This window comes from Petromyzon marinus, chromosome 61, assembly GCF_048934315.1.
Source record: "Petromyzon marinus isolate PM22_M1 ecotype Great Lakes invasive population chromosome 61, UKy_Petmar_22M1.pri1.0, whole genome shotgun sequence".
In the NCBI taxonomy this organism is placed as follows: domain Eukaryota; kingdom Metazoa; phylum Chordata; class Hyperoartia; order Petromyzontiformes; family Petromyzontidae; genus Petromyzon; species Petromyzon marinus.
Genome location: NC_133727.1, coordinates 2,182,698 through 2,197,427, shown reverse-complemented (window position 1 = coordinate 2,197,427; position 14,730 = coordinate 2,182,698). Strand labels below are relative to the sequence as shown.

The following is a 14,730-nucleotide window of genomic DNA, read 5'->3' as shown; positions in this document are numbered from 1 at the left end:
CGTGCGCTGGCAGCAGTTTCTCACTCTTGTCTTGGTTCCCAGCTGGTGCTGGTCGGTGTGCGTGTGGGTCGAACCCACGGCGCGCTCGCTGGCGCTGACACTCTTGCTCACGGGCGGCTGGTCAGGCTCTATTCCCTGCTGGATGAGCCGAGTCGGCACAACGCTTGTCCGCTGGCTGTTGACACCCTTGCTTGGTGGCGCTGGTGGCTCTGCGGCGTGCTCTGTCCTGCTCCGGCTCTCTGGCAATGAACGATGCTTTCGTTCGTTGATGGCAGGCTTGGTCGACGTTTGGCGCTTTCCGCCCTCTCTGATGGATGATGCTGGAATTCTCGTCAGCTTAGCTCGAACTGCAGTGGCTCTTGTGAGTCGATGCCCAGAGCGGAATGATTTCCGAGCGATACTTCTTCTGACGGCGCTGAATTCGCACGGCGTAGCGTGTCGCTACCCAGCGAGCCTCGTCATCCTGGATGAGTTGCGGAGTCTTCTTCTACGTCGGTGGTGATCTCCTGCGTCGGTGGCTGGCTGTTATCTTTGGGGGATTGAGCATCTTCGATAGTTGGTCGCCGTCTTCTGCCGCAGGTAGCTGTGATACTATGTATGGCCAGTGTCTCTCTTTTTATGACAAAATTTCTTCCTCTGGCTCGCCTCCTCACAAAGGACTGGAACTTCCTTTGATCTCGCTGTTGTGGGGGGGGGGGGGGGGGGGGGGCTGTACGTGTGTCCGTGTGTGTGTGTGTGTCTTTTATTAAGCCATCTGTGTCTCTCCCTGTGATTACCGTCGTTTCCCTCGCTCTGGGTGTTACATTCCTTGCTACCCCATGCTGCGGGAAGACAAAGACGGTTGGGAGGCTCTTTTCCTATGGAACACAGTTTATCTTGGACAACCCTCGGTTTAATACTGCACAAATATTATTTGGTTTGTTTACTAAGATTTGTGATTTAACATTGTCATCAGCACGTATTTTTTTTAGGGTTGATTAATTTCGTCCCCCCGTCTGTATCCGGGGATCGGTGCTTTTTATTCTCGAGGTCAGAGATATAGCTTAGTTTGGACTTAAGTTTTCGTGATTGCAGGAACTCATGTACTGTGGTTCTTTTGGTAAAGTTACATAGATAGAAATATACAATAAGAAACAATGAGTTGAATAAGGGTGACATAATATAAGTAATAATGAAGCCACTAACATAGACTGCAGTCTATCATGGCGACTTATTCTTATAGCCAAGCTTCAACTTTTTCCGTAAAAAAAATATATATATCAGTTATAATGTCCGTTTGCCCTGTGCTCTGTGTCTGTGCCTGTGATTCTGGATATTTGTTTGTGAACTATCCGTTGGCAATCTGGAGATTTTGCAGATAGTCGCTAACCTCCCTTTGCCCCGGAGTTTATTATTTAATGGCCTTTTACGACCTCCAGCTGCTTGGTGCTTGTGGGAGGTAGCGGGTTTGAGGGTGTTTATTTATTTATTTAATCGATTATTGTTATTCTTATTATTAAAAATGGCAGATTATTTTTAATATTAATTTTTGGAAATAGGCCTATATATACAACACTCCACTACCACCACTACCTCCACTACCACCTCCACTACCACCACCACTATCACCACTACCACCACCACTACCTCCACTACCACCACTACCACCTCCACTACCACCACTACCATCAATACCACCTCCACTACCACCTCCACTTCCACTACCACCACTACCACCACCACTACCGCCAATGATCCCCCACCCTCCCTCGTGGAGCCTGTAAAAGACTGGATGGGCAAGTGCTGTTAGCGAGTAGCAGCTGTGAAGGCCGGCACAGCACACGAGGGGGTGGGTGGCCAGCACCACGCCTGGCCGCCCACGACCAGTTAGGATAATTGTCACTGGTGTTGGCCGTGAGCGGTAATCAAACTCAGGTGGCCGTGTTCGTAGCGCAGGGCGCTAACCAATGTATCACTGCTCCCCACTACCATCATCATCTCTACCACCAAAACCATCAACTATCATCAAAATAAAAATTGTGACCACCAGCATCACCCTCGCCCCCACCATAATCTCCACCACCAACACCACCACCTCCCTCAACCCCACCATCACCGCAACCACCATCATCTCCACCACAAACACCACCACCACCATCATCTCCACCACCATTCTCACCCCCACCACCATCATCTCCACTACCACCACCATCATCTCCACCACCACCTTCACCACCCCCCCCACCATCATCATCATCTCAACCACCCCTCTCACCTCCACCATCATCATCTCCACCACCACCCTCACCACCACCATCATCTCCACCACCACCATCATCATCTCCACCACCCCTCTCACCCCCACCTTCATCTCCACCACCACAATCAACTCCACCACATAATCCCAAGCCTCTTACCGACTGTCATCTCGCAGGGCTGCTCAAGGCTGTGCCGAGTGGACCTCCAGAGCAATAGCATGGAGGAGGTCGAGCGCGGGGCGCTGGGTGGGCTACCGGCGCTGCGCGAGGTCTACCTGGGCGCCAACAGCCTCTCCACGTTCCCTGCCTCCGCGTTCGCCCCCCCGCTGCCCGCTCCCGCCCCCACCGCTGCCAGCGTCCTCATCGACGGCGACAGTGACAACACCGTTGGCGACGTTGGCGACGCCGGTAGCTGCGACGTCGCGAACGCCGACGTCAGTGTCAGGAGCGGTGGCAGCGGCAGCAGCGGCGTCGCCACCTTGGACCTCGGCTCCAATTCGATCTCCTTGCTCCACACCGATGACCTCCGGTGGCTGCTGGAACTGAGGACCCTGAACCTTTCCAAGAACCAAATCACCGAGGTGTCCTCGGGCTTCCTGCGCGGTCCCCGTCGCCTCCGGCGCCTGCTCATGTCCGCCAATCGGCTCATGAGCGTGGCCGGCATCTTCCCCGAGGACCTGGGCCTCCTAGAGGCCCTCGACCTGCGCAGCAATTATCTGTCCAAGCTGCCGGCGGGAAACTTCGCCAACCCCACCTCGCTCCTGTTGCTCAACGTTGCCGACAACCAGACCGCGGAGGCGGAGGACGGCGCGTTCGACGGCCTCGCCTCCCTAGGCCGCTTCGACCTGGGCGGCAATAAGCTGGGCCTGCAGCCCCTGGGACCGCGGGCGTTCGAGGGCCTCGTCAACCTCACCAACCTGGAGTTCAACAACAACTACCTGCACTACGCGTCCGCGGGCGCCGTCCGCAGCCCGCTGTTCGCTCCCCTCCGCAGCCTCACCCACCTCTTCCTCAACAGCCAGCGCAGGGACAGCATGGTCAACTTCCCATCCAACTTCCTGGAGGGCCTGGCCACCCTGCAGGAGCTCCACGCCGGGGAGCTCTACCTGTCGGTGCTGGACGCCGGCACGTTCCTGCCAACGCCCAACCTGCGCTGCCTGGACTTGGGCTCCAACCCGCTGTGCGGCGTGGAGCCGGCGCTGCTGCGGCCAGTGCCGCTCCTCGACGAGCTGCACCTGCGCGGCGTCCGCCTGGACGACGTCGCCTTCCTGTCCTGGCTCAACCTGAGCCTCCTGCGGGTGCTACGCGTGAGCAACAACCGCGTCGGCGAGGTGTCCGCTGCCGAGCTCGGGGCGCTGCCGCGCCTGCAGCTGCTCGACGTCGTGGGCAACCCCCTCTCCTGCGGCTGTGACAACGCATGGCTGCGCGACTTCCTGCTAAACTCGAGCCGCGTGCAAGCGCCGGGGCTGTGGCGCGTCCGCTGCGGGTTCCCGCTGTCCCGGCGCGGCGAGCTCTTCGTGCGTTTCGACGCGAGCCAGTGCCGCGACCGCTCCAGGCCGCTGCTCTTCGCCTGCTGCTCGTGCGCCGTCGCCCTCGTCATGCTCACCGCCACCGTCTTCAGGTTCTGGCGCTGGCACCTGCTCTACGGGTACCACCTGCTCGCCGCTTGGCTCGGGGAGCGTGGGAGGCCTGCGCGGCAGCCCGGCCCGATACGCTACGACGCGTTCGTGTCCTACAACAGCGACGACGAAGAGTGGGTCGCGCACCAGGTGCTACCGCAACTCGAGGGCGCCGGCATGCGCCTCTGTCTGCACCACCGCGACTTCGTGCCGGGCAAGGACATCGTGGACAACATCATGGACGGCATCTACGCGAGCCGGCGCACGCTGTGCGTCGTGACGCGGAGCTACCTGCGCAGCGAGTGGTGCTCCAAGGAGCTGCAGGTGTGCGCGCAATGGCGACGTCATAGACGGCAACCACTGCCCACCGCCACCCGCACACTCATCACCAACTTCCACCCAACACCACCACTCACCCGCTAACCACCCATCCACCCGAATGCCCACTCATCACCAACACCCAATCCACTCAACACCACTGCGACCACCACCACGCAGCCACCAAACATCACCACACACCCAACCATGGGCTCCACCATAGGAATGTTGAATTTCCACCACCCGGTCTGCAGGGCTGCAAGCGGGAGATGAGCACCGATAGCTCAATGTGGCTCGATTCTGCGGCGGCGACTCCGACGAGGCCACTTCTGTTGCGTCTCATAGAGCCCTCACATTTGAAGGAAACACCCCAAGTGGCAGCTGTCCCTGTGCTGCCGAGCGTTACTCAGCACCTGGCACGGGAGCAGGCATTTCGCTACTGCCAGTAGAGGGCGATGACCGTCTTGATCTAGCCTAGGGGCAACCCCGTTGACAGCTGTCCCTGTGCGGCGCAGTGCAACTCAGCACCCGGATGCGAGCGGGCATTAGTCTACTGTCAGTGGGGGCGGAAGCGATGATTGCCATTAGTATAGCTTAGGGGGTTCCCCAGCGGCAGCTGTAACCTGGTCTGCAGGCGGGCATGTCAGTGGGGGAGGGGGTCGCTGTGTGGTCGAGCCTAGCGGGTCCCCAGAGGCAGCTGGTGTGACGATTGCTGCTCAGTTTCCCACTGGAGTGACGCTGCCTCTCGTGCAGGTGGCAGCGTTCCGTCTCTTCGAGGAGAACCAGGACGTCCTCGTGCTCCTCTTCCTCGAGCATATCCCTCACAACGAGCTGTCCGCCTACTTCCGCATGCGCCGCACCATCCGCTCGCGCACCTACATCACCTGGCCCGGCGCCCGGGAAGACTCGTTCGCCCGGCGGGGCCGGCGGGGCCGCTCGGTGGCCCCCGCGGGGTCGGAGGGCGCCTGCAAGCTCTTCTGGCACCGCGTGGTCGGCGCGCTAGGGCCCGGGGGGCGCGGGGACGAGGGGTGCGGGGTCGCAGAGGAAGGAGGTCCGCTGGGAGCCCCGCTGGTGCACGCCTGCTGACCCGCTCGCCGTGGCGATGGTGACAATGGTTGAAGGTGGCGTTGGTCACAGTGATGGTGATGCCTGCTCAAGGCAACCGAACAAATGTCCAAGTTTGGTCGGCGGGTTCGTAATGGCAGTGTCCCGTATCCACCCGCATGCCTTCTCCCCACCGCCTGTTGCTTTTGTGAGAATGTGGAGTTTAGCGCTGGGTGTAACATCTTGTGGGTTCGTCCTCAACTCTTTACATAGGCAGTGCTACCGGAGCAGTGGGTGAGGCTGATGTTAAGACATGGCAAATGGAGCGCTAGCTGAACGGGGCTAGTGGCTGGGTGGGCCTGACGATATAAAAAGTGCGTGTGGCTATGCAAATGCGTCTGAGCAGGGGGGGGTGCACTGAGTGGGTGGTGCTGGTGATTGATCGTTAACGCCAGGGTGCATCGGTGTTAAGAAATCGAGTGCTTTGACATTTGGGGAATGTTCGTGGTACTTTACGTTTATTGTTGTTGTGGTTCATGTCCATTAATAAAAACACATTGTCTGACCCCTCCACCACCCAACAGGGTCATCGCGTTTACACAGCTGAAATTATCATTATTATTTATGCACTCCTCGCGACCCGAGCTCGACATCGGTGTGGGGCCGCCGCTCTTGGCCCGGAGCTCGGCGTCACTCGTCCCAGCAGGGAGAGGGGCGCGACGACGAAGCCTAAGGGAACGGCGTCGCCACCTTCGTCATCCCTGGGGTTGAGAATCAATGGACAAAACACACAGCACGCGAGCGTCGGTGTGGATAGTAACACGCGCAGTACGCACGCACACACAGTACACGTACACAGTACACGTACGCAGTACACGCGCAGTACACACACGCGGTGCACAACCAGTTTGCACCGCACGTGGCCAAGCGTGCAACAGCGCACACGCTACTGCGTATTCACCCGGTCTTGTGAACGGACGGACCGGACACTTGGGAGGCCACCCACCCCGGTGGCTGCCAGCTGACTCTGTGCTCCGAGTTCCACCTGCGACAGGGAGCGCACGTTGGCTACCTGAAGACGTGACTCAGAAACACGGCCCTTACCTTGCAGCTACACACCAGGGCTGTAGGCCACGGGCTGTCGAACAAGAGTTCAGAGCATCTAGTGAGAAAAGAACTGTCAAGGGTCGCCCCTAGGTTGACTCAGCCTTAATCGAGCTCAGCGTTTGAGGGTGTAAACATTAGAACTGGGGGGGAGACAATGGCGCCCTGCGTGGAGGACAGGTGGCGGCATTGAAGCGATGCGTGTATCGAGTGTCCCGTGTGACACGCGTGTCCTCCTGCGCGTCCCATCGCATGTTCTCCCGCGTGACCTGTGTGTCCTCCCGCGTGACCTCCCACGTGACCTGTGTGTCCTCCCACGTGTCCTCCTACGTGTCGCACCAATCTTCTTCTTGTCATACGGCTGATGTAGATGCAGAGCAACAACTATTATTTCACATTCGGGTGGCCAAGGCAGACCGCGTTACCAGGAGCAGCGGAGTGTATCGTCGCTGTGATGTCTCCTTCGTATTTGTGGATCGTCGCATTGGGTCGTTACACGGTGTACGATCTGGAGAGTTTTTACATTTCCACTTGTGCATCAGGTATCCCCATCTGCTGCCATGGTTTGTGCACAGGCTACGATTTAGGGTGGACCATGAGCAGCTTCGTGGAAGATAAAACCCCAGGGACCTTCTGCATTGGGTCTTTCAAAACGACGAGGTGTCGCGCCAACGTGGCCCTGCAATCCCACGGCGGACGTGAAGAGGAAGACCTCAGCTTTGGGGGGGTTTATCATACCAGAAGGGGAGAAGCGAGAGCTCAGGTTCCACTCCAAGTCTCCCCCCCATCACCACCTTCTCCAATTGCTAACGCTGCAATACAACGCCAATCGCATAGCTGTCAACCCATACGTGTTACCCCATTATTCTTATCCAGGGAAATTGAGTTTTCAGGTCCATACGGCGTACAGCCGTTTCAATACGGGAACAAAAATAAATGAAACATGTCTATTTTTGTTCCTCCCTTGGGATGGGACTTTGTAGGACGAACGTTGAAATTTATAATGGGCACGGGGTGACCAATGAGGTCTAAATTGGTCTTTAATAAGGTAGGCCACTGATAAGGGGGTTGACAGGTATGAAACTGTCACGATTATTATTATTATACCGGCGAGTTTCCCCACGACGTTGTGGGTTTGCGTTCCTTACCTCGCTTTCACTGTGCACTCCGTGCGCTGTTCCGCTTGCGCACGCCCGGCACGAGCGAGGAATTCCGACGGGAAGGTTCTTCCGCTGCCCTTTTGCTCACCCGTTCAGTGAGCTGGTGCTGTCGTTCGCTCCCTTAGGTCAACTCGGCCTCAAATGAGAAAAACCCTGGTGCGTTGCGGTGTGTGTACATTTTGCACACTCGGGAGACAAAGGAGGCCGGGCGGGCGTGGTGCTGGGCACGCACCTACCACCCTCGTGTGCCACTGTGCCGGCCTTCATAGGGGCTGCTACTCGCTTAACAGCACTTGCCCCAACAGTCTGCTGAAGGATAAAGGGGGGACCTTTGTATTTGTACGCATGCAATACTGTACACAGAATACAATTATTTGTATACAAAAAGTACTGGGCATTACTGTATCGAACACGTTACATTGTATCAATGTATGCCAGTACTATTACAGGACTTCTCAAGTACTGCAATAGCACTGCAGTAATGTGACAAACCTGTCAACCCGTACGGTTTACCCCGTATGCTTGTACAGGGAAATGTAGTTTTCAGGTCCATAGGGCGTACAGCCGTTTCTATACGGGTGTAGAGGTATTATTGTGCATCTCCCATGCTGTTAGCCGGTGGTATCGGACACGTGCCAATAGGGGGCAGAAAAGGGCCTGAGCCCCAGTGTTAAGGGTCTATGGCCCACAGGGCCCAACGATAACCCCTATGGAACGGCATGACCAGAGCATGACCAGAGGTGCAGACCCCAGATCCCAGGAGGGGGCTGGGGGATGACATCACCCCCAGGTCCTGCTGGAAGGTTCGAGATGGAAGGTGTGGCCGGGACGGAGTAATCCACGGCTCTGTATGAAAGCTGGACCTCTGAACGGTCCAGGCAGTCGTCGCTCGCCTGAAGATTGAAGAAGCCTCCTGAAGAGAAGAGCCCAAAGGGCAGAGCCGTACCCCTGCTAGGGTCGGCTCAAGCTTATACCAGTGAAGATGCAAACTGCACTCGTGAGAGGTGTACGTTAGCCAGTAAGAGGCGTATTAGTCCGGAGGGGCTACCTCCTGAGCATATCGGGAGTAAGGGGCCATTACCCCTTTGTGTGTGCGCGTGTCGGTCCATGTGTGTGTGTAAGTCGATGTAGTCGATGTGTGTGTGAGTCAATGTATGTGTGCGAGTCGATATGTAACTCCATGTGTGTGTCTAAAGTCGATGTCTGTGTGTGTGAGTCCATATGTGTGTGTGCGTGTAAGTCGATGTGTTTCTATGTGTGTGGGTCGATGTCTGTGTGCAAGTCCATGTGTGTGTCTGCCTTTTTCGCCCGGGCAACGCCGGGTACTTACCGCTAGTTGTTAAATAAAAACGTGTTGCCTCAGAGAACTCTCCTCTAGTTATTTACCCACTACACGGGCACTAAAATAATTGTTTGTGTTTCTCCCTTGTGATGGGACTTTGTAGGACAAACGTTGAGATTTATAAGGGGCACGGGGTGACCAATGAGGTCTGAGTTGGTCTGTGATAAAGTAGGGCACTGATAAGGGGGTTGACGGCTATTATATTATTACACCACAATAATGAAATAGTGAGACTGTCTAAAGTATAGTATACACACATCACTACGTTACTGCCATGGTGCTAGCGTATAACGTCTACTATGATAGTGCCGTCGTGGTTATACTGGTAGGAACCTCCAGGTTACACCAGCCCACAGGGAATTATTGTCCGTCCGTCCTGCATCCAAAAATGGGAGGGGTGGGGCTGGGTGGAGAGGAGAGGGTGGGGAGGGGCTGGTTGGGGAGGGGCTGGGTAGGGAGGGTGGGGAGGGGCTGGGTGGGGAGGGTGGGGCTGGGTGGGGAGGGGCTGGTCACCCCGTGGTGCCCTTATAAAACTCAACGTTTAGCCTACTCACGCCGGCTTGTGCCCGCCCTCACAGTCGGGCATATTTGCGGAATACACCACGTGGTGCCGCCGTTGACCCTGGCCACTGACCGAGTAACCCAACGTTCCTACGTTGGGTTGATGACATGCAGCGTGTACTGCATGTCATCACAGTAGTGCTGTAGGGCAGTGATAACAATGTATTTTGCGTACTGTATAAAAGTACACAGCCATTCTTTAAAGATGAACGCTCATCACACGGCGATTTGTGTTGGTGTCTGGGCCGAGTTGGAATGGTTCTGTGATGGCGATGATGGTGATGATGGTGGTGGTGGTAAAAACAATGACGATTCTGACGAGAATTACCAGGCCGGGATGATGATGATGATGACACGGATAACCATCATGTAGCTGATGATGGTGGGGGATGACGTTAGTGAGGATGGTGGTGATGGTGATGACGGCGGAGGAGGTTAATATTATTGAGGATGGTGACGGTGGAGAGAGATAACGTTGATGTTGATGGTGGTAATGGTGATGAAGATAATGGTGGTGGTGACGTTGGTGAGGATGGTGGTGATGATGGTGGAGGTTGCGGTGTTAACAACGAAGGTGGTAATTGTGGTGACGATTATGAAGTTAATGTTATTTATGACGGTGATGGTGTGAAAGGATGGTGATGGTGTTGAGGTGACGTTAGCGATGGTGATTATTGTTGAGGTGATGTTAGTGATGGTGATGATGGTTGAGGTGACGTTAGTGATGGTCATGATGGTTGAGGTGATGTTAGTGATGATGATGGTTGACGTGACGTTAGTGATGGTGATGTTGTTGAGGTAATGTTAGTGATGGTGATGATGGTTGAGGTGACGTTAGTGATGGTGATGATTGTTGAGGTGACGTTAGTGATGGTGATGATGATTGTGGTGACGTTAGTGATGGTTGTTGAGCTAATATTAGTGATGGTGATCATGATTGAGGTGATGTTAGTAGTGGTGATGATGGTTGAGGTGATGTTAGTGATGGTGATGACGGTTGAGGCGACGTTAGTGTTGGTAATGTTGTTGAGGTAATGTTAGTGATGGTGGTTGCTGAGGTGACGTTAGTGATGGTGATGATTGTTGACGTGACGTTAGTGATGGTGATTGTTGAGGTGATGTTAGTGATGGTGATGATGGTTGAGGTGACGTTAGTGATAGTGATGTTGTTGAGGTAATGTTAGTGATGGTGATGATGGTTGAGGTGACGTTAGTGATGGTGATGATTGTTGAGGTGACGTTAGTGATGGTGATGGTTGTTGAGGTGACGTTAGTGACGGTGATGGTTGTTGAGGTGACGTTAGTGATGGTGATGTTGTTGAGGTAATGTTAGTGATGATGGTTGAGGTGACGTTAATGATGGTGATGATTGTTGAGGTGACGTTAGCGACGGTGATGGTTGTTGAGGTGACGTTAGTGACGGTGATGGTTGTTGAGGTGATGTTAGTGATGGTGATGATGGTTGAGGTCATGCAAGTGATGGTGATGATTGTTGAGGTGACGATAGTGATGGTGATGATTATGGTGACGTTAGTGATGGTTGTTGAGGTAATGTTAGTGATGGTGATCATGATTGAGGTGATGTTAGTGATGGTGATGATTGTTGAGGTGACGTTGGTGATGGTGATGATTGAGGTGATGTTAGTGATGGTGATGATTGTTGAGGTGATGTTGGTGATGGTGATGATTGAGGTGATGTTAGTGATGGTGATGATGGTTGAGGAGATGTTAGTGATGGTGATGATTGTTGAGGTGATGTTAGTGATGGTGATGATGGTTGAGGTGATGTTAGTGATGGTGATGATGGTTGAGGTGATGTTAGTGATGGTGATGATGGTTGAGGTGATGTTAGTGATGGTGATGATTGTTGAGGTGATATTAGTGATGGTGATGATGGTTGAGGTGATGTTAGTGATGGTGATGATTGTTGAGGTGATGTTAGTGATGGTGGTTGTTGTTGAGGTGACGTTAGTGATGGTGATGATGGTTGAGGTGATGTTAGTGATAGTGATGATGGTTGAGGTAACGTTAGTGATGGTCATGATGGTTGAGGTAACGTTAGTGATGGTGATGATGGTTGAGGTGATGTTAGTGTTGGTGATGTTGTTGAGGTGATGTTAGTGATGGTGATGGTTGTTGAGGTGATGTTAGTGATGGTGATGATGGTTGAGGTGACGTTAGTGATGGTGATGATTGTTGAGGTGACGTTAGTGATGGTGATGGTTGTTGAGGTGACGTTAGTGATGGTGATGGTTGTTGAGGTGACGTTAGTGATGGTGATGATTGGTGAGGTAACGTTAGTGACGGTGATGGTTGTTGAGGTGACGTTAGTGATGGTGATGTTGTTGAGGTAATTGTTAGTGATGGTGATGATGGTTGAGGTGACGTTAATGATGGTGATGATTGTTGAGGTGACGTTAGTGACGGTGATGGTTGTTGAGGTGACGTTAGTGACGGTGATGGTTGTTGAGGTGATGTTAGTGATGGTGATGATGGTTGAGGTCATGCTAGTGATGGTGATGATTGTTGAGGTGACGATAGTGATGGTGATGATTATGGTGACGTTAGTGATGGTTGTTGAGGTAATGTTAGTGATGGTGATCATGATTGAGGTGATGTTAGTGATGGTGAGGATTGTTGAGGTGACGTTGGTGATGGTGATGTTTGAGGTGATGTTAGTGATGGTGATGATTGAGGTGATGTTAGTGATGGTGATGATGGTTGAGGTGATGTTAGTGATGGTGATGATGGTTGAGGTGATGTTAGTGATGGTGATGATGGTTGAGGTGATGTTAGTGATGGTGGTTGTTGTTGAGGTGACGTTAGTGATGGTGATGATGGTTGAGGTAACGCTAGTGATGGTCATGATGGTTGAGGTAACGTTAGTGATGGTGATGATGGTTGAGGTGATGTTAGTGATGGTGATGATGGTTGAGGTGATGTTAGTGATGGTGGTTGTGGTGATGTTAGTGATGGTGGTTGTTGAGGTGACGTTAGCGATGGTGATTATTGCTGAGGTCATGTCAGTGATGGTGATGATGGTTGAGGTGACGTTAGTGATGGTGATGATGGTTGAGGTGACGTTAGTGTTGGTGATGATGGTTGAGGTGATGTTAGTGATGGTGATGTTGTTGAGGTAATGTTAATGATGGTGATGATGGTTGAGGTGATGTTAGTGATGATGATGGTTGAGGTGATGTTAGTGATGGTGATGACGGTTGAGGCGATGTTAGTGATGGTGATGATTGTTGAGGTGACGTTAGTGATGGTGATGTTGTTGAGGTGATGTTAGTGATGGTGGTTGCTGAGGTGACGTTAGTGATGGTGATGATTGTTGAGGTGATGTTAGTGATGGTGATGACGGTTGAGGCGACGTTAGTGTTGGTAATGTTGTTGAGGTAATGTTAGTGATGGTGGTTGCTGAGGTGACGTTAGTGATGGTGATGATTGTTGACGTGACGTTAGTGATGGTGATTGTTGAGGTGATGTTAGTGATGGTGATGATGGTTGAGGTGACGTTAGTGATAGTGATGTTGTTGAGGTAATGTTAGTGATGGTGATGATGGTTGAGGTGACGTTAGTGATGGTGATGATTGTTGAGGTGACGTTAGTGATGGTGATGGTTGTTGAGGTGACGTTAGTGACGGTGATGGTTGTTGAGGTGACGTTAGTGATGGTGATGTTGTTGAGGTAATGTTAGTGATGATGGTTGAGGTGACGTTAATGATGGTGATGATTGTTGAGGTGACGTTAGTGACGGTGATGGTTGTTGAGGTGACGTTAGTGACGGTGATGGTTGTTGAGGTGATGTTAGTGATGGTGATGATGGTTGAGGTCATGCTAGTGATGGTGATGATTGTTGAGGTGACGATAGTGATGGTGATGATTATGGTGACGTTAGTGATGGTTGTTGAGGTAATGTTAGTGGTGATCATGATTGAGGTGATGTTAGTGATGGTGATGATTGTTGAGGTGACGTTGGTGATGGTGATGATTGAGGTGATGTTAGTGATGGTGATGATTGTTGAGGTGACGTTGGTGATGGTGATGATTGAGGTGATGTTAGTGATGGTGATGATGGTTGAGGAGATGTTAGTGATGGTGATGATTGTTGAGGTGATGTTAGTGATGGTGATGATGGTTGAGGTGATGTTAGTGATGGTGATGATGGTTGAGGTGATGTTAGTGATGGTGATGATGGTTGAGGTGATGTTAGTGATGGTGATGATTGTTGAGGTGATATTAGTGATGGTGATGATGGTTGAGGTGATGTTAGTGATGGTGATGATTGTTGAGGTGATGTTAGTGATGGTGGTTGTTGTTGAGGTGACGTTAGTGATGGTGATGATGGTTGAGGTGATGTTAGTGATAGTGATGATGGTTGAGGTAACGTTAGTGATGGTCATGATGGTTGAGGTAACGTTAGTGATGGTGATGATGGTTGAGGTGATGTTAGTGTTGGTGATGTTGTTGAGGTGATGTTAGTGATGGTGATGGTTGTTTAGGTGATGTTAGTGATGGTGATGATGGTTGAGGTGACGTTAGTGATGGTGATGATTGTTGAGGTGACGTTAGTGATGGTGATGGTTGTTGAGGTGACGTTAGTGATGGTGATGGTTGTTGAGGTGACGTTAGTGATGGTGATGATTGGTGAGGTAACGTTAGTGACGGTGATGGTTGTTGAGGTGACGTTAGTGATGGTGATGTTGTTGAGGTAATTGTTAGTGATGGTGATGATGGTTGAGGTGACGTTAATGATGGTGATGATTGTTGAGGTGACGTTAGTGACGGTGATGGTTGTTGAGGTGACGTTAGTGACGGTGATGGTTGTTGAGGTGATGTTAGTGATGGTGATGATGGTTGAGGTCATGCTAGTGATGGTGATGATTGTTGAGGTGACGATAGTGATGGTGATGATTATGGTGACGTTAGTGATGGTTGTTGAGGTAATGTTAGTGATGGTGATCATGATTGAGGTGATGTTAGTGATGGTGAGGATTGTTGAGGTGACGTTGGTGATGGTGATGTTTGAGGTGATGTTAGTGATGGTGATGATTGAGGTGATGTTAGTGATGGTGATGATGGTTGAGGTGATGTTAGTGATGGTGATGATGGTTGAGGTGATGTTAGTGATGGTGATGATGGTTGAGGTGATGTTAGTGATGGTGATGATGGTTGAGGTGATGTTAGTGATAGTGATGATGGTTGAGGTAACGTTAGTGATGGTCATGATGGTTGAGGTAACGTTAGTGATGGTGATGATGGTTGAGGTGATGTTAGTGTTGGTGATGTTGTTGAGGTGATGTTAGTGATGGTGATGGTTGTTGAGGTGATGTTAGTGATGG

General features: G+C 52.2%; 1 protein-coding gene and 1 long non-coding RNA gene across 2 annotated transcripts; one reads left to right on the top strand and one right to left on the bottom strand.

Moving 5' to 3' along the window:
* The first annotated feature begins 2,455 nt into the window (after window positions 1-2,455).
* LOC142906015 (toll-like receptor 13) lies at window positions 2,456-5,299 on the top strand. Its single transcript, XM_076053386.1, has 2 exons — window positions 2,456-4,180; window positions 4,928-5,299. The coding sequence occupies exons 1-2, from the start codon at window positions 2,456-2,458 to the stop codon at window positions 5,258-5,260; spliced, it is 2,058 nt and encodes a 685-aa protein (XP_075909501.1). The 3' UTR covers window positions 5,261-5,299.
* A 415-nt stretch (window positions 5,300-5,714) lies between these two features.
* LOC142906042 (uncharacterized) lies at window positions 5,715-10,804 on the bottom strand. Its single transcript, XR_012930036.1, has 2 exons — window positions 6,180-10,804; window positions 5,715-5,979 (listed from the first exon to the last, which is right to left on the bottom strand). It is a non-coding gene; the product is annotated as an uncharacterized LOC142906042 (long non-coding RNA).
* Window positions 10,805-14,730: the final 3,926 nt, after the last annotated feature.

Coding starts and splice junctions, on each gene's coding strand:
- LOC142906015 (XM_076053386.1), top strand. CDS start 2,456: ATGGAGGAGGTCGAGCGCGGGGCGCTGGGTGGGCTACCGGCGCTGCGC. Junction 4,181..4,927: donor GGTGCTCCAAGGAGCTGCAG/GTGTGCGCGCAA, acceptor CCTCTCGTGCAG/GTGGCAGCGTTCCGTCTCTT.